Source organism: Gorilla gorilla, chromosome 5, assembly GCF_029281585.2.
Source record: "Gorilla gorilla gorilla isolate KB3781 chromosome 5, NHGRI_mGorGor1-v2.1_pri, whole genome shotgun sequence".
Classification (NCBI taxonomy): Eukaryota; Metazoa; Chordata; class Mammalia; order Primates; family Hominidae; genus Gorilla; species Gorilla gorilla.
In genome coordinates, this window is record NC_073229.2 from 133,749,018 (window position 1) to 133,768,697 (window position 19,680).

A 19,680-nucleotide genomic window follows, 5' to 3' on the forward strand; every position below is an offset into this window, starting at 1 on the left:
TTGGTTTCTTGAGATGGAATCTATTCTTGGTGAAGATGCTGTGAATACTGTTGAAATTACAACAAAAAATTTAGAATACCACATAAACTTGGTTGATAAAGTAGTGGTGGGTTTGAGAGGATTGACTCCAATTTTGAAAGAAGTTCTACTGTGGGTAAAATGCTATCAAACAACATTACATACTAAAGAAAAATATTTTGGGAAAGAAAGAGTAATAAACAGATGCAACAAACTTCATCATTGTCCTAGTTTAAGAAATTTCCATAGCCACCCCAACCTTTGGCAACCACTACATTTATCGGTCAGCAGCCATCAACACTGAGGCAAAACCTTCCACCAGGAAAATGATTGACTCACTAAAGGCTCAGATGATCATCACCATGTTATTTTAAAGCATTTTAAAATTAAGGTATATACATTTTTAGACATAATGCTATTGCACACTTAATAGATGACAATATTGTGTAAACATAACTTTTATATGCACTGGGAAGCAAAAAAACTCATGTGACTTGCTTTACTGTGGTGGCCTGGAACCAAACCTGCAATATTTCCAAGCTATGCCTGTACCTCAGATGGGGCTCTTTGTGACATCTTCCTTATCCAAATCCTGGATCAAGTATGTTGCTGCTGAGAATCTAAGACCTGAACAGAACAAGGAAGAATTTTGCTGCCAGTTCTTAGAAATTTCTGTAACCCACTTGGATAGATGATCCAAAGACTAACAATATGACAGAAATTATCTTGCCATTTGACTAGCATATTTGGAAACTGATGCTGGAAAAGTTTTAAAATTTAGCATGTCTTTAGATATTTGATCAAGATGCAGTTCTTAATCCTGTTAAGTTCCTCTCTTTTCTAACCAACCTATAAGGCCTTTAAGTGAGTGTCTGACAGTTTTTTAAAAACCATCTTAAATTTTATTTCTGAAGTATAAAGGAAAAAAGTTTGTTTTGAAAAACTCATGTTGAATTTTAAAAATCAACATATAAAAACATAGAAAAGCCTGCTTCAATCTGGGCAGGTGACATTAAGGAGTTTATAAAGACGTAAAAATTTAGAATCAAAAGAAGTAAAGATTGATTATAAAAATAACTTAGAGAATTCCATATGGTTAAAGAGGTGAAGGTAGAATTGACAGAAAGTGGAGAAGATATCTTTTCCTTTTTAAAAAAAGTTAAAGGTATACATATTTTTAATATATTTAAAATGTAGCAGATCTCCAGTCTAGAAATCACATCAACTTTGTTTTACTCTTATGTTGAGATCTCCATCTGTTCTCAAAGATTGGACTAGTTCTCACACACTGGAAAAAGATTAAGTAATTCCTTAATTATCAACAGATTATAGCTGATCTGTAGATTGAGTATAGCTGATTGTAGCTAATTAGTAGATTTGTAACAAAAGTTTACAAAGCTAAAAGGGAATATAAGTAAGTTTGTAATTATTGTCTGAATTAAAGTACTGTTTGGTCAATATATCACATAATAATTTTATTAACTAATTTAACTGAATCATACATATTTGTGTGTTAAATTTCTAAAGGAGTGACTAGCTTAAATGAATAATGAACACTAAAAAATAAAATCCTCCGGCACACATATCAGTTAAACTGCTCTCTACCTCTGTAATTATCCACCTCCCAGCTTCTTCATTTCTAGGGTTTAAAGAGCTCTCCTAAGTCTCAGCTCAAATAGCTAATATTTGAAAGGGAAAAGGAAATAGCATTTAAGAAAGCCATAGGTGCCGTCATCAATAGTAGGAAGTTCCATGGATTTACACAGAAAAATTTAATTCTTAAATGTCTAGGCCTTTATTACTTTGAATAGTAGAAATCCCAGTGGACAAATTAAAATGTAAAGTATTTAAAGAGAATTTTTTAGTAAGGAAGAACAATTAGCAAACTAAGTCATTGTTTCTTTTAATATTTTATTCTTCAATCTGAAGGACTTATAGTTTATTAAAGTTTAGTATTGACCCCTGCCATGAACAGATAACTGTGTGGTCACATTTTAAAAAGTCATTCATTATACCCAGATTAGAGAATAAGCCCTCAGTGTTAAACCTGTCAAACATAAATAATTAGCCTGGTCTTTCCATGTGTAGAACTTAGTCAGGCTTTGGATTTTAGTCATGTCGCACAAGTACTGTATATTTTCATCTGGTTCCTATGATATTGTTTCTTCAATTTGTAAATGCTAGTTAACAAAATTAAGTCACAGATAAATATCATAACAATATATATATCTTACCCATGCTCATTTTTTAAATAGTGTCTTTTAAGAGCAGATGCTTGATTTAGAATAAGTTTGATATGGGCTGTGAAAACATCACAACTGTGTGCTTTAGAGATTCTGGAAGTATTTGTGAAATCGCTGCTTTTCTTAAAATTAACTAGAATCAGATCAAGATAATAAATTATCATTTCAATATTAAATATATTCTATAAGTATAATTGCAAGAAGATATTTAACTGCTATAACAGATACATTAATCTGTTTTATCATTCTAGGCAGATTTTACCTTGCTGCTTCTTCTTCTTTTTTTTTCTTTTGTAGTTCTTCTAATAATCTTTCTAAAATCTTAGAGTCAATTTCAGATTTCTTCTGTAAATATATTCTATTAAATAAACATTTTCCTGAAATACAGATAAGGAGACTAATATTACTTTTGTAGCTTATAAAATACAGTGAGATGTATTTTGAAGATTAACACAAACATTATTTCTGCTTATATCTAAATATATTTTCCTTTAAGCATGTATCTAAATAGAGCCCAGATTCTTTAAAATATTAATAGATCATCTTAAATTCTTTTAAAAAGGTATGTATGAATACAGTAGAAATAAGTAAAACATGAAAAGAGGTAGTATATTATATTTTTCCCCTGGCAATTCCCATTTTGAATATCTTACTTTAAGAGGCAAACAGAATAATTAAAATTTAGCTCTGCTAAATTTATGTACCTCATTTTTCCTACTTGAGGTGAAGAAGAACTAACATTTAGTCTTTGCCCTCAGCCTTATATGTTATTCATTTAGAAGTTATAGCTTCTAATTGTGTGTGTGTGCGTGCTAAACTGTAAGCTTTAAAGAAAAATTACAACGGCCAGCTAGAACATTCAACCATCCGGCACTTATTCCTGGCCACCTTCTCAGTATATGGAAGCCTCATTTTGTGTACCTCTAGTTCCTGCAGGGATTGCTGGGGTGGGTATTTCTATCTAGGAAGAGTGGAGAGTTGTCCGTTCTATATTTAACCAAAAATATCAATAACAAAACTTCACTTTCAAATTTACATAATAAATATTTACCAACCATTGTTTTCTGTATCTGATAAATAGATGACCAAATCAGGTATAATTCCTTTCTTGATTAAGGCCATCCACAATTCTTTTACAATAGGGCAGTTGTCCACAATCCAGCCTCCATATTTTGGGGCACCAGGAAACCTATCCTTGTTTTCTTCCATTACCTGTGAAAAATTGTACACTGATATTACTATCATAGCTTGACAAGTCAAGGATGCAACCTTGATATGTAATTTTTGTGGATCTTAAACAAGTATCTTTTGAGTTCTTCTTTCAAAAGGAAAAAAAAGGGTGACAATTTTTAAAGCTAAACTTAATTTTAAAGGAATAAAATCGTAAGTCTAAAAAGTTAAGAATGGAGGCTGGGCGAAGTGGTGCATGCCTGTAGTATCAGCTACACAGGAGGCTGAGGCAGGAGGATTGCTTGAGCCCAGGTGTTTGAGGTTGCAGTAAGCTATAATTGTGCCACTGCACCAGTGTCAGACCCTGTCTCTAATGAGACAACGACAACAAAAGTTAACAAAGGGAAGAACAGACTTCGTGAAATAAATATAGTAATACATTTTTGCTATATATTACTCAGAGGACAGATCGTGATTCAGAAGGTCTGGGGAATGGCCCTAGAGTCTACATTTCTAACATGCTTCCAGGTGATAATGATGCCTGGACCACTCTAAGTAGAAAGCTCCTGGTCCAGCTTGCCTTTTCAGTGACAACACCCTTCACTTCTCTTCTGCTTTCATTTCTCAGTGTGAGAGCTAAAACGTACTGAGATGGTTCCTACCGATGGCTGTAGGAAGCATGGAGTCAAAACAACAAAACAAACTTTGCAGGTGCTTAGAGAATTCTGCTAAATTCTTGTCTTCCTGCTTCTCTCCAATAGCAATAGTTTCAACACATATTTGGAAATTAGTAATGTGTATCTATGAAAACACCAATTCTGAGAGCTTCAAACAAGTTTGTGTACCATTAGGTAATCACAAAATATTACAAGTCAAAGGGGAAGAGATGTCAAGAGGGCCAATATTACCCTCTTGACAGGCCTATGCAGAATTTAAAATTATCTGCTTTTTGATTTTTTTTTAGACGAGGTCTTGCTATGTTGCCGAGGCTGGTTTAGAACTCTTGGGCTGAGGCAATCCTCCCCCTTCAGCCTCCTGAGTAGCTGGGACTACAGGCTTGCACCACTATGTCCATCTTGCTTTTTGAATTATTATCTGAATAAGCAGTCTTTTAAAAAATAATTTTAAGCACTTTGAAATGTTTAACATAAGAGAATTAGGGAAAAAGGAAAGCTACGAAGAAGACCTATAAATGGTTAATACAAATTTAACCATTCAAATTTGAAATTGTATTTTTGAAACAAATTTTCAAACAATTTTACAGTGTTTCAATTGTTGTTTGAAACAAAACAACATTGAGATATAACTTATAATTTCTCCACCTCATTCAACTTTATTTATTTGTTGTGTATATTCATGGGTTACAAGTGCAATTTTGCTGCATTGATATATTGCACTGTGGTGAAGTCAGGGCTTTCAGTGCATCCATCACCAGAGCAAGGCACACCGTATCAGCCAAGCAAACTCCCATCATCCACCACTTCCCCATCCCTCTGATACTCTATTGTCCATCATTCCATATTCTGCTTCCATGTGTACACATTGTTTAGCTCCCAATTGTGAGAACATGTGGTATTTGTCTTTCTGTGTCTGAGTTGTTTCACTTAAGATAATGGCCTCCAGTTCCATCCATGTTACTGCAAAAGACATGATTTCATTCTTCACTAATGAACACTTAGGTTGATTCCGCGGCATTGTTATTGTTAATAGCGCTGCAATAAGCATACTAGTGCAGGTGTCTTTTTGATAAAAAGGCTTCTTTTCCTTTGAGCAGATACTCAATAATGGGATTGCGGTTCAATGGTAGTCTTATTTTTAGTTCTTTGAGAAATCTCTATACCATTTTCATAAAGGTGTACCAATTTACATTCCCATTAACAGTGTATAAATAATTTCCTTTTCTTTGCATCCTTGTCAACATCTGTTTTTTGACTTTTTAATAATAGCTATTCTGACTGGAGTAAGATGCTATTTCATTGTGGTTTTAATGTGCATTTCTCTGATGATTGGTGATGTTGAGGACTTTTTTCATATGTTTGCTGCCTTCTTGTATGTCTTCTTTTCAGAAATGTCTGTTCATGTCCTTGGCCCACTTTTTAATGGGGTTATTTGTTTTTCTCTTCTTGAGTTGTTTGAGTTCCTTGTAGATTCTGGATATTAGCCCTTTGTCAGATGCATTGTTTGCAAATGTTTTCTTCCATTACGTAGATTCTCTGTTTACTCTGTTGATTATTTCTTCAGAAACTTTTCATTTAATTACGTCCCATTTGTCTATTTTTGTTTTTGCTGCATTTCCTTTTGACAACTTAGTTATAAATTCTTTGCCTAATGTCCAGCAGAGATTTTCCTAGGTTCTCTTTCAGGACTTTTACAGTCTGAGGTCTTACATTTAAGTTTTTAACCCATGTTAATTTTGTATCTGGTGAGAGATAGGGGTCCAGTTTCATTCTTCTGCATATGGCTCTCCAGTTTTCCCAGTACCATTTATTGAATGGGTGTCCTTTCCACAGTGTATATTCTAGTTGACTTTGCCAAAGATCACTTAGTTGTAGGTATGTGGCTTTAGTTCTTGGTTCTCTATTCTTTTCTATCAATCTAAGTGTCTTTTTAAAATACCAGTACCATGCTGTTTTGGTTACTATAGCCTTGTAGTATAATTTGAAGTCTGGCAATGTGGTTTCTCCAGCTTTATTCTTTTTGCTTAAGTTTACTTTGGCTATTTGGGCTCTTTTTATTGTTCTGTACAAATTTCATTATTATTTTTTCTAATTCTGTGAAGAATGACATTGGTAATTTTATAGGAATTGCCTTAAATCTGTAGATTGCTTTCAGTATTATACTCATTTCAACAATATTTATTCTTCTGATCCATGAACATGGTATGTTTTCCATTTATTTGTGTTATATATGGTTTCTTTCATCAGTATTTTGTAGTTCTCCTTGTAGAGATCTTTCACCTCCTTGGTTAAATGTATTCCTGGGTATTTTATTATTTTCATAGCCATTATAAATGGGATTGAGTTCTTGATTTGGTTCTCAGCTTGATTGTTATTGGTGTACAGAAATGGCAATTTTTGTATGTTGATTTTGTATCCTGAAACTTTACTGAAGTCATTTATCAAATCTAGCAGTCTTTTGAAGGAGTCTTTAGGGTTTTCTAGGTATAGAAACGTATCATCAGTAGAGATTATTTGAGTTCCTCTTTTCCAATTTGGATGCCTTTTATTTCATTCTCTTACCTGATTGCTATAGCTAGGATTTCTAGGACTATGTTGAACAGCAGTGGTGAAACTGGGTATCCTTGTCTTGTTATTAGGGGGAATGCTTTTAACTTTTCCTCATTCAGTAAAATGTTGGCAGTGGGTTTGTTATATATGGCTTTTATTATTTTGAGGTATGTTCCTTCTATGCCTAGTTGGGTAAGGGTTTTTATTATGAAGTGATGCTGGATTTTATTGAATGCTCTTCCTTCATCTATTGATGTTATCACATAGTTTTTTGTTTTTAATTCTGTTTATGTGGTGAATCACATTTATTGATTTGTGTATGTTGAACCAACCTTGCATCTCTAGAATAAAATCCACTTGATTATGCTGGATTTTCTTTATGTATTTGTTCCTGAATCTGGTTTGCTAGTATTTTTTTGAGGACATCTGCATCTATGTTCATCAGGAATAATGGTCTATAGCTTTCTTTTTTGTTGTGTCCTTGTCTGGCTTTGGTATCAGAGTGATGCTGGCTTCATGGAATGAGTTAGGGAGGATTCACTCCTCCTTGATGTTTTGGAACAGTTTTAGTAGAATTGGTAGCAGTTCTTCCTTTAACATTTAGCAGAATTTGGCTGTAAAACCATCTGGCCCTGGGCTTTTTTGTTACTGTTGAGAGATTTTTAATTACTGATTCAATTTCACTACTCCTTATTGGTCTGTTCAGGTTTTCTATTTCTTCTAGTTCATCTTTGGAGGTTGTATATTTCTAAGAACTTATCCATTTCCTCTAGGTTTTCCAGCTTGTATGCACAGAGATGCTGATAGTAGTCATTAGTGATCTTTCGTATTTCTGTTGCATCGGTTGTAATGACACCTTTATTATTTCTGATTTTGCTTATTTGAATGTTCTCTTTTTCACTTGATTATCTAGCTATCAATTTTGCTTATTTTTTCAAAGAACAACTTTTAATTAATTCTTTGTAATGTTTTTGGTCTCAATTTCATTTAGTTCTGCTAGCTTTTGATGTGGTTTGCTCTTGTTTTTCTAGTTCTTTGAGGTACGATGTTACATTGTTAATTTGAGATCTTTCTATCTTCTTGATGTAGGCTGTTAACACTGTAAAATTGCCTCTTAGCACTGTTTTTGCTGTACGTCAAATGCTTTTGGTATGTTGTGTCTATTTTCATCTGTTTCAAAACTTTAAAAAATTTCCACCTTAATTTCATCATTGATCCAACAATCATTCAGGAGCAGATTATTTAATTTCCATGCATTTGTATGGCTTTGAGGGTGCCTTTTGTTATTGATTTCTAGTTTCATTCCACTTTGGTCCAAGAAGGTACTTTACATTATTTCAATTTTTAAAATTTTTTTGAGACTTGCCTTGTGGCCTTGCATATGGTCATTTGAGAATGTTCCATGGGCAGATGAGAAGAATGAATATTCTACAGGTGTATGGTAGAATGAATGTTCTGTAAATGTCTGTTAGGTCCATTTGGTCTAGAGTCCAATTTAAGCCTAGAGTTTCTTTGTTGATTTTCTGCCTTAATGATCTGTCTAGTGCTGTCAGTAGAGTACTGAAGTCCCTTACTATGATTGCATTGCTGTCTTTCTCTTTTCTTAGGTCTAGTTGTATTTGTTTTATGAATCTTGGTGCTGTGGTATTCGATGCATATATATTTAGAAATGGCATTTTTCTTCTGCAATTGATCCTTTTATGATGATATAATGACCTTCTTTGTCTTTTTTTTAACTATTGTTGATTTAATATCTGTTTTATCTGATATAAGTATAGCTACTCCTATTTGCTTTTGGTTTCCATCTGTATGGAATATCTTTTTCCATCCCTTTACTTTGACTCTGTAAATGTATTTACCAGTTAGGTGGGTTTCTTGTATGCAGCACATGGTTGGATTTTTTAAAAAAATCCATTCCATCAGCCAATATCTTTTAAGTGGAGCATTTAGCCCATTTATGTTTAATGTTAGTATTATATGTAGTATTGATAGCCTCGTCATGTTAATTATTACCTACTTGCTTTACAGTCTCGATTGTGTAAGTGCATTATAAGACCTGCAAAGAGGTCTTATACTTGCAAAGAGTTTAATACTTTCATGTGTTTTTATGATGCTGAATATCACCCTTTTGCTTTTATGTTTAGAACTCCTTTGAGCATTTGTTGTAGGTACAGTCTAGTGGTGATGAATTCCCTTATTGTTCGCTTGCCTGGGAAATACTTCATTTCTCCTTCATTTATAAAACTTAGTTTAGCAGGATATAAAATTCTTGCCTGGCATTTTTTAAAACCCTTTTCCCATTTAGAAAAAAAAAAAAGTGCAGTTCACTGCCAGCACTCATTTGATTTTATATAAATGAACTCTGAGGCTGAAGCAAATCTGACTGATTTTCAATGTGAAAATAAAGTACAAAAACTGGTCTTGGAGTTATTTCTAAACAGAACTAACATCAGAATCATCTGAATCATTAGAATTGTCTATTTCAGAAAAATTGGTTTCATGAAATGAATCTTTTGCCAAAAACTGTTTGAGACTGATGTTAACATCACATGTAGGAATGCTACATTTTCTAGGATTTGACATTTTCAGCAATCGAGAATTACTATATTTTGTAAATGGAAATACCACTACTAAAAACAGAATTCTATAAATAGAATGATGTCTTTTATTTCCAAAGTTGCTATACTACAACAAAACACAAAAATAATAATAAAAGCGAGGTATTTCATGGCAAAGTTATCTCAGGGTAAACACTGCAGCTGCAATTGCCACCAGTGAGTATTCTAGGGGCAAATAGGAAAAGGATTAAAGAAGACCGAAAATAGGACTCCAATATCTTCTGGCTCATAAGGTTTCTGGTGAGAAGTCTGTTGTTAGTCTAATGGGATTTCTTTTTTTTTTGACACAGAGTCTCGCTCTTTCACCCAGGCTGGACTGCAGTGGCACTATCTCGGCTCACTGCAAGCTCCACCTCCTGGGTTCACGCCATTCTCCTGCCTCAGCCTCCCGAGTAGCTGGGACTACAGGCGCCTGCCACCTCGCCCGGCTAATTTTTTGTATTTTTAGTAGAGACGGGGTTTCACCATGTTAGCCAGGATGGTCTCGATCTCCTGACCTCATGATCTGCCCGCCTTGGCCTTCAAAAGTGCTGGTTTTACAGGCATGAGCCACCGTGCCCAGCGGGATTTTTTTTATAAGTGATTAGATGCTTCTCTCTTTCTGATTTTAGGATTTTTTTTTCCTTCACATTGACGTTAGATAGTCTGATGACTATATGCCTTGGTGAGGTACTTCTTGCACTATATCTTACTATAGTTTTCTGATCTTCTTATATCTGGCTGTCTAGATCTCTGACAAAATTAAGGAAGTTTTCTTAAATTATTTCCTCAAATAGGTTTTCTGCACTTTTTACTTTTGCTTCTTCTCCTCTGGAATACCTATAACTAGTAGGTTGGGACACTATATATAATCCCATACTTCTGGAAGACTTTATTACTTTTCTTTCTTTATTTTTGTCCAACTGGGTTAATTCAGAAGCCCTGTCTTGCAGCTCTGAGATTGTTTCTTCTGCTTGTGCTGGGCTATTGTTAAAGATTTCAACTGTATTTTGCAATTCCTTCAATAAATTTTTCTTTCTAGAATTTAGAAAAATCTATCTCATCTTTCATATCCTAAATTGTTTTTCTGATTTCTTTGTGTAGGTTTTCAACATTCTCTTGGATCTCATTGAGTTTCTCTAAAATCTAAACCAGGAAAAGTCAAGTCCCTGAATAGACAATAATGAGTTCTGAAATTGAGGCAGTAATTAATAGCCTACCAACCAAAAAAAGCCCAGGACCAGATGGATTCACAGCTGAATTCTACCAGGGGTACAAAGAGGAGCTGGTACCATTCCTTCTGAAACTATTCCAAGCGACAGAAAAAGAGGGACTCCTTCCTAACTCATTTCACGAGGCCAGCATCATCCTGATACCAAAACCTGGCACAGACATAACAACAAAAAAAAAATTTCAGGCCAATATCCCTGATGAACATCAATGCAAGAATCCTCAATAAAATACTGGGAAACCAAATCCAGCAGCACATCAAAAAACTTATCCACCACGATCAAGTCAGCTTCATCCCTGGGATGCAAGGCTGGTTCAACAAACACAAATCAATAAACGTAATCCATCACATAAACAGAACCAATGACAAAAACCACATGATTATCTTAATAGATGCAGAAAAGGCCTTCAACAAAATTCAACACCCCGTCATGCTAAAAACTCTCAATAAACTAGGTATTGATGGAACATATCTCAAAATAATAAGAGCTAGTTATGTCAAACCCACAGCCAATATCATACCAAATGGGCAAAAGCTGGAAGCATTCCCTCTGAAAACAAGCACAAGACAAGGATGCCCTCTCTCACCACTCCTATTCGACATAGTATTAGAAGTTCTGGCCAGGAAAATCAGGCAAGAGAAAGAAATAAATGGTATTCAAATAGGAAGAGAGGAAGCCAAAATTTCTCTCTTTGCAGACAACATGATTGTATATTTAGAAGACCCCCATCGTCTCAGCCCAAAATCTCCTTAAGCTGATAAGCAACTTCAGCAAAGTCTCAGGATACAAAATCAGTGTGCAAAAATCGCAAGCATTCCTATACACCAATAATAGACAAACAGAGAGCCAAATCATGAGTGAACTCTCATTCACAATTGCTACAAAGAGAATAAAATACCTAAGAATACAACTTACAAGGGATGTGAAGGACCTCTTCAAGGAGAACTACAAAGCACTGTTCAAGGAAATAAGAGAGGACACAAACAAATGGAAAAACATTCCATGCTCATGGATAGGAAGAATCAATATCATGAAAATGGCCATACTGCCCAAAGTAATTTATAGATTCAATGCTATCCTCATCAAGCTACCATTGACTTTCTTCACAGAATCAGAAAAAACTATCAAATTACACATGGAACCAAAAAAGAGCTCATTTAGCCAAGACAATCCTAAGCAATAAGAACAAAGCTGGAGGCTTCATACTTCCTGACTTCAAACTATACTACAAGACTACAGTAGCCAAAACAAAATGGTACTGGTACCAAAACAGATATATAGACCAATGGAAGAAAACAGAGGCCTCAGAAATAACACCACACATCTACAACCAACTGATCTTTGACAAACCTGACAAAAACAAGCAATGGGGAAAGGATTCCCTGTTTAATAAACGCTGTTGGGAAAACTGGTGAGCCATATGCAGAAAACTGAAACTGGACCCCTTCCTTACACCTTATACAAAAATTAACTCAAGATGAATTAAAGACTTAAACATAAGATCTAAAATCATAAAAATTCTAGAAGAACACCTAAGCAATACCATTCAGGACATAGGCATGCACAAAGACTTCATGACTAAAACACCAAAAGCAATTGCAACAAAAGCCAAAATTGACAAATGGGATCTAATTAAATTAAAGAGCTTCTGCACAGCAAAAGAAACCATCATCAGAGTTAACAGGCAACCTACAGAATGGGAGAAAATTTTTGCAATCTATCCATCTGACAAAGGGCTAATATCCAGAATCTACAAGAAACTTAAACAAATTTATAAGACAAAAACAAACAACCCCATCAAAAAGTGGGCAAAGGATATGAACAGACACTTCTCAAAAGAAGACATTTATGCGGCCAACAAACATACGAAAAAAAGCTTGTCATTACTGGTCATTAGAGAAATGCAAATCAAAACCACAATAAGATACCATCTCACGCCAGTTAGAATGGTGATTAAAGTCAGGAAACAACAGATGCTGGAGAGGACATGGAGAAGTAGGAACACTTTTACACTGCTGGTGGGAGTGTAAATTAGTTCAACCATTGTGGAAGACAGTGTGGTGATTCCTCAGGGATCTAGAACCAGAAATACCATTTGACCCAGCAATCCCATTACTGGGTATATACCCAAAGGATTATTAATCATTTTACTATAAAGACATATGCACATGTATGTTTATTGTGGCAATATTCACAATACCCAAGACTTGGATCCAACCCAAATGCCCATCGATGATAGACTGGATAAAGAAAATGTGGCATATATACACCATGGAATACTACGCAGCCATAAAAAAGGATGAGTTCATGTCCTTTGCAGGGACATGGATGAAGCTGGAAACCATCATTCTCAGCAAACTAACACAGGAACAGAAAACCAAACACTGCATGTTCTCACTCATAAGTGGGAGTTGAACTATGAGAACACATGGACACAGGGAGGGGAACATCACACACCAGGGCCTGTCGTTGGGTAGGGGACTACGGGAAGGATAGCATTAGGAGAAATACCTAACGTAGATGATGGGTTGATGGGTGCAGCAAACCACCATGGCACGTGTATACCTATGTAACAAACCTGCACATTCTGCACATGTATCCCAGAACTTAAAGTATAATTAAAAAAAAAGAAAAATAAATAAATAAAATAAAAACGAAAAAAATCTATTTCTGTTGGGTATTGCAGTTTAACCTCTGAGCCAACAGGTGGCACTTGCAGATAAGAGCTAGCTGCAGCCAATGCAGATGGGTATATGCTTTGCTTGATCTTTATCGTGAGAAGCTCTCTGTTGCCTCAGGCAATGGGCTGTCAGGTGGAAGGCAGAGTGGTCTCAGTTTCCTGCTCAGCCCTGGAGAAGAGACCAAGCTGAGTGAAGCCTAACTGGGCTGACCCACCTACATGTCTTCCAATGGCAGGCACCAGCACCAGCTCCAAGAGGGGATCTGGGCATAGTTACCAAGTACCCACAGATGTGCCAGGTCATGGAGTGGAGAAATCTGCTGCCCCAAGTTCTCTGCCTGGGAAAAGAGGGGCAGCCCAAACTCCTCATCCTCATCCTAGGGCAGCCTAAGCTCCTCACTTGGAGGACCTAGAAGAGTGGATGCTCCAAATGCCTGGAGATGTGTCCTGGCATGGAGTGGAAAGGATGCTGCTGCACCAAGATGTTTGCACCTGAAGGGAGGGGTAGCTCAGACTCCTAATTCAGGCTAGCAGATGTGCCTAATGCCTAGAAATATGACAGGCATGAAGTGAAGAGAGTGCCACTGCAATGAAATCTGTGAACAGGAAGGGAGGGGTGGCTAAGGCTTCTAAACAAAGTGACTGGGTTTTATACCACATCTTCTTTATCCAGTCCTCCATGGATGGACACTTAGGTTGATTCCATATCATTGCTATTAATAGAGCTGCGATAAATATATGAGTGCAGGTATCTTTTTGATATAGTGATTTCTTTTCCTTTGGGTAGATACCCAGTAGTGGGATTGCTAGATCGTACTGTAGTTCTATTTTTAGTTCTTCATTCAACCTTTTTTTGAAATAAAATTTAATGGCTTTATAGTATTTTATCAAACAAATAAACCTTAATTTGTTTAATCACCCCTTACTGTTAAATATTTATGTCATTTGTAATTTTATTATAACACTGTGAGGAAAATCTATATAGAAAATCTTTATTTTACTAACATTGTGTTTTTTATTTACAACATCTGTAAATCTTTGTCCAAATATTATACATTTCTTCAGATTAGATTCCTCACATGACTTCAGGTCAAAGGGAATGAAAGAGTAAACATTTTAAAGTCTTTTCATACACATTGCCACATTGCTGCCAAAAGCATCTGTATCAATTTTCATACTTCCTAACAGTGTTTGAAAGTGACTGTCAGTACAGCCTCACTATTACCGATTGTCAAAAACTTTGCCAATTAGATGAGAAATTGTATCTCATTGTTTTAATTTTTATTGAAACAAATGTTAAAAATTTTCTTTAAAATTTTTTTTTGCCGGGCGCGGTGGCTCATGCCTGTAATCCCAGCACTTTGGGAGGCCGAGGTGGGCATATCACGAGGTCAGGAGATCGAGACCATCCTGGCTAACATGGTGAAACCCCATCTCTACTAAAAATACAAAAAAATTAGCCAGGTGTGGTGGCGGGTGCCTGTAGTCCCAGCTACTCGGGAGGCTAAGGCAGGAGAATGGCGTGAACCTGGGAGGCGGAGCTTGCATTGAGCTGAGATGGCGCCACTGCATTCCCGCCTGGGGGACAGAGAGAGACACCGTCTCAAAAAAAAATTTTTGTTTATTGCAACCTCAATTCTTGCCTGCTTCGAAGAAATAATTCAACTGAGGGGCATAAGGCAGAAAAAGAGACAGAGACAAGTTTCAGGGCAGAAGTGGAAGTTTATTAAAATGCTTTAGAAGGGTAAGGAAAGAAAGGAAAGGAAAGAAAAAAAGGAAAGTACAACTTGGAAGAGGGCCAAGTGGGCAACTTGAGAAACCCAGTGCCTAAACATTTTCAGTGAACCATTTGTATTTCTTCTTTGATAAAATCTGCTTACATCCCTTGCTTGCTTTTTGATCAGATATTAGATTCTCTACAGCTTTCTAAGAAATTAATGTTATATTTATTACAAATACTTTCCCCAGCTTTTCCTTTGCCTTAAATTTTTGACTTGTGTAATTTATATATATATTTTAAATTATACTTTAAGTTCTAGGGTACATGTGCACAACGTGCAGGTTTGTTACATATGTATACATGTGCCATGTTGGTGTGCTGCACCCATTAACTCATCATTTACATTAGGTATATCTCCTAACGCTATGCCCCCCCACTCCCTCGATCCCACAACAGGCCCCGGTGTGTGATGTTCCTCTTCCTGTGTTCAAGTGTTCTCACTGTTCAATTCCCACCTATGAGTGTGAATATGCGGTGTTTGGTTTTTTGTCCTTGCAATAGTTTGCTAAGAATGATGGTTTCCAGCTTCATCCATGTCCCTACAAAGGACATGAACTCATCATTTTTTATGGCTGCATAGTATTCCATGGTGTATATGTGCCACATTTTCTTAATCCAGTCTATCATTGATGGACATTTGGGTTGGTTCCAAGTCTTTGCTATTGTGAATAGTGCCGCAATAAATCTACGTGTGCATGTGTCTTTATAGCAGCATGATTTATAATCCTCTGGGTATACACCCAGTAATGGGATGGCTGGGTCAAATGGTATTTCTAGTTCTAGATCCTTGAGGAATCGCCACATTGTCTTCCACAATGGTTGAACTAGTTTACAGTCCCACCAACAGTGTAAAAGCGTTCCTATTTCTCCACATCCTCTCCAGCACCTGTTGTTTCCTGACTTTTTAATGATCACCATTCTAACTGGTGTGAGATGGTATCTCATTGTGGTTTTGATTTGCATTTCTCTGATGGCCAGTGATGATGAGCAGTTTTTCATGTGTCTGTTGGCTGCAGAAATGTCTTCGTTTGAGAAGTGTCTGTTCATATTCTTCGCCCATTTGTTGATGGGGTTGTTTTTTTTTTCTTGTAAATTTGTTTGAGTTCTTTGTAGATTCTGGATATTAGCCCTTTGTCAGATGGGTAGATTGCAAAAACTTTCTCCCATTCTGTAGGTTGCCTGTTCACTCTGATGGTAGTTTCTTTTGCTGTGCAGAAGCTCTTTAGTTTAATTAGATTCCATTAGTTAATTTTGGCTTTTGTTGCCATTGCTTTTGGTGTTTTAGACATGAAGTCCTTGCCTATTCCTATCTCCTGAATGGTATTGCCTAGGTTTTCTTCTAGGGTTTTTATGGTTTTAGGTCTAACATTTAAGTCTTTAATCCATCTTGAATTAATTTTTGTATAAGGTGTAAGGAAGGGATCCAGTTTCAGCTTTCTATGTATGGCTAGCCAGTTTTTCCAGCACCATTTGTTGAATAGGGAATCCTTTCCCCATTTCTTGTTTTTGTCAGGTTTGTCAAAGATCAGATAGTTGTAGATGTGTGGTATTATTTCTGACGGCTCTGTTCTGTTCCATTGGTCTATATATCTGTTTGGGTACCAGCACCATGCTGTTTTGGTTACTGTAGCCTTGTAGTATAGTTTGAAGTCAGGTAGCATGGTGCCTCCAGCTTTGCTCCTTTGGCTTAGGATTGACTTGGCAATGCAGGCTCTTTTTTGGTTCCATATGGACTTTAAAGTAGTTTTTTCCAATTCTGTGAAGAAAGTCATTGGTAGCTTGACGGGGATGGCATTGAATCTATAAATTACCTTGGGCAGTATGGCCATTTTCACGATATTGATTCTTCCTATCCATGAGCATGGAATGTTCTTCCATTTGTTTGTATCCTCTTTTATTTCCTTGAGCAGTGGTTTGTAGTTCTCCTTGAAGAGGTCCTTCACATACCTTGTAAGTTGGATTCCTAGGTATTTTATTCTCTTTGAAGCAATTGTGAATGGGAGTTCACTCATGATTTGGCTCTCTGTTTGTCTGTTATTGGTGTATAAGAATGCTTGTGATTTTTTGCACATTGATTTTGTATCCTGGAGACTTTGCTGAAGTTGTTTATAAATTTAAGGAGATTTTGGGCTGAGATGATGGGGTTTTCTAGATATAGAATCATGTCATCCACAAACAGGGACAATTTGATTTCCTCTTTTCCCAATTGAATACCTTTTATTTCTTTCTCCTGCCTGATTGCCCTGGCCAGAACTTCCAACACTATGTTGAATAGGAGTGGTGAGAGAGGGCATCCCTGTCTTGTGCCAGTTTTCAAAGGGAATGCTTCCAGTTTTTGCCCATTCAGTATTATATTGGCTGTGGGTTTGTCATAAATAGCTCTTATTATTTTGAGATACGTCCCATCAATACCTAATTTATTGAGAGTTTTTAGCATGAAGGGCTGTTGAATTTTCTTGAAGGCCTTTTCTGCATCTATTGAGATAATCATGTGGTTTTTGTCGTTGGTTCTGTTTATATGCTGGATCATGCTTATTGATTTGCGTATATTGAACCAGCCTTGCATCCCAGGGATGAAGCCCACTTGATCATGGTGGATAAGCTTTTTGATGCACTGTTGGATTTGGTTTACCAGTATTTTATTGAGGATTTTTGCATCGATGTTCATCAGGGATATTGGTCTACAATTCTCTTTTTTTGTTGTGTCTCTGGCAGGCTTTGGTATCAGGATGATGCTGGCCTCATAAAATGAGTTAGGGAGGATTCCCTCTTTTTCTATTGTTTGGATTAGTTTCAGAAGGAATGGTACCAGCTCCTCCTTGTACCTCTGGTAGAATTCGGCTGTGAATCTGTCTGGTCCTGGACTTTTTTTAGTTGGTAAGCTATTAATTATTGCCTCAATTTCAGAGCCTGTTATTGGTCTATTCGGGGATTCAACTTCTTCCTGGTTTAGTCTTGGGAGGGTGTATGTGTCCATGAATTTATCCATTTCTTCTAAATTTTCTAGTTTATTTGCGTAGAGGTGTTTATAGTATTCTATGATGGTGCTTTGTATTTCCGTGGGATCGGTGGTGATATCCCCTTTATCATTTTTTATTGTGTCTATTTGATCCTTCTCTCTTTTCTTCTTTATTAGTCTTGCTAGCAGTCTATCAATTTCGTTGATCTTTTCAAAAAACTAGCTCCTGGATTCACTGATTTTTGAAGGGTTTTTTGTGTGTCTATCTCCTTCAGTTCTGCTCTGATCTTTGTTATTTCTTCCCTTCTGCTAGTTTTGAATTTGTTTGCTCTTGTTTCTCTAGTTCTTTTAAATGTGATGTTAGGGTGCCAATTTTAGATCTTGCCTGCTTTCTCTTGTGGGCATTTAGTGCTATAAATTTCCCTCTACACACTGCTTTAAATGTGTCCCAGAGATTCTGGTATGTTGTGTCTTTGTTCTTGTTGGTTTCAAAGAACATCTTTATTTCTGCTTTCATTTCGTTATGTACCCGGTAGTCATTCAGGAGCAGGTTGCTGAGTTTCGATGTAGTTGAGCAGTTTTGAGTGAGTTTCTTAGTCCTGAGTTCTAGTTTGATTGCACTGTGGTCTGAGAGACAGTTTGTTATATTTCTGTTCTTTTACATTTGTTGTGGAGTGCTTTACTACTTCCAACTATGTGGTCAATTTTGGAATAAGTGTGGTGTAGTGCTGAGAAGAGTGTATATTCTGTTGATTTGGGGTGGAGAGTTCTGTAGATGTCTATTAGGTCCGCTTGGTGCAGAGCTGAGTTCAATTCCTGGATATTCTTTTTAACTTTCTGTCTCGTTGATCTGTCTAATGTTGATAGTGGGGTGTTAAAGTCTCCCATTATTATTGTGTGGGAGTCTAGGTCTCTTTGTAGGTCTCTAAGGACTTGCTTTATGAATCTGGGTGCTCCTGTATTGGGTGCATATATGTTTAGGATAGTTAGCTCTTCTTGTTGAATTGATCCCTTTACCATTATGTAATGACCTTCTTTGTCTCTTTTGATCTTTGTTGGTTTCAAATCTATTTTATCAGAGACTAGGATTGCAACCCCTGCCTTTTTTTGCTTTCCAATTGCTTTGTAGATCTTCCTCCATCCCTTTATTTTAAGTTTATGTGTCTCTGCACGTGAGATGGGTCTCCTGAATACAGCACACTGATGGGTCTTGAATCTTTATCCAATTTGCCAGTCTGTGTCTTTTAATTGGAGCATTTAGTCCATTTACATTTAAGGTTAATATTGTTATGTGTGAATGTGATCCTGTCATTATGATATTAGCTGGTTATTTTGCTCATTAGTTGATAGTTTCTTCCTAGCATCAGTGGTCTTTACAATTTGGCATGTTTTTGCAGTGGCTGGTACTGGTTGTTCCTTTCGATGTTTAGTGCTTCCTTCAGGAGCTCTTGTAGGGCAGGCCTGGTGGTGACAAAATCTCTCAGCATTTGCTTGTCTGTAAAGGATTTTATTTCTCCTTCAGTTATGAAGCTTAGTTTGGCTGGATATGAAATTCTGGGTTGAAAATTCTTTTCTTTAAGAATGTTGAATATTGGCCCCCACTCTCTTCTGGCTTGTAGAGTTTCTGCTGAGAGATCCGCTGTTAGTCTGGTGGGCTTCCCTTTGTGGGTAACCCGATCTTTCTCTCTGGCTGCCCTTAACATTTTTTCCTTCATTTCAACTTTGGTGAATCTGACAATTATGTGTCTTGGAGTTGCTCTTCTCGAGGAGTATC

General features: G+C 36.5%; 1 protein-coding gene across 2 annotated transcripts in view; it reads right to left on the reverse strand.

Annotated features, from left to right (window-relative positions):
- AK9 (adenylate kinase 9) overlaps positions 1-19,680 on the reverse strand; it is a 199,178-nt gene that overhangs the window by 91,962 nt on the left and 87,536 nt on the right. For both annotated transcript variants that reach the window (XM_055392090.2, XM_055392089.2), the window contains exons 18-19: positions 3,317-3,473; positions 2,524-2,638 (exon numbers count right to left, since the gene is read on the reverse strand). In XM_055392090.2, coding sequence (XP_055248065.1) covers positions 2,524-2,638; positions 3,317-3,473 — 272 coding nt within the window. The remainder of the gene's footprint in view (positions 1-2,523; positions 2,639-3,316; positions 3,474-19,680) is intronic.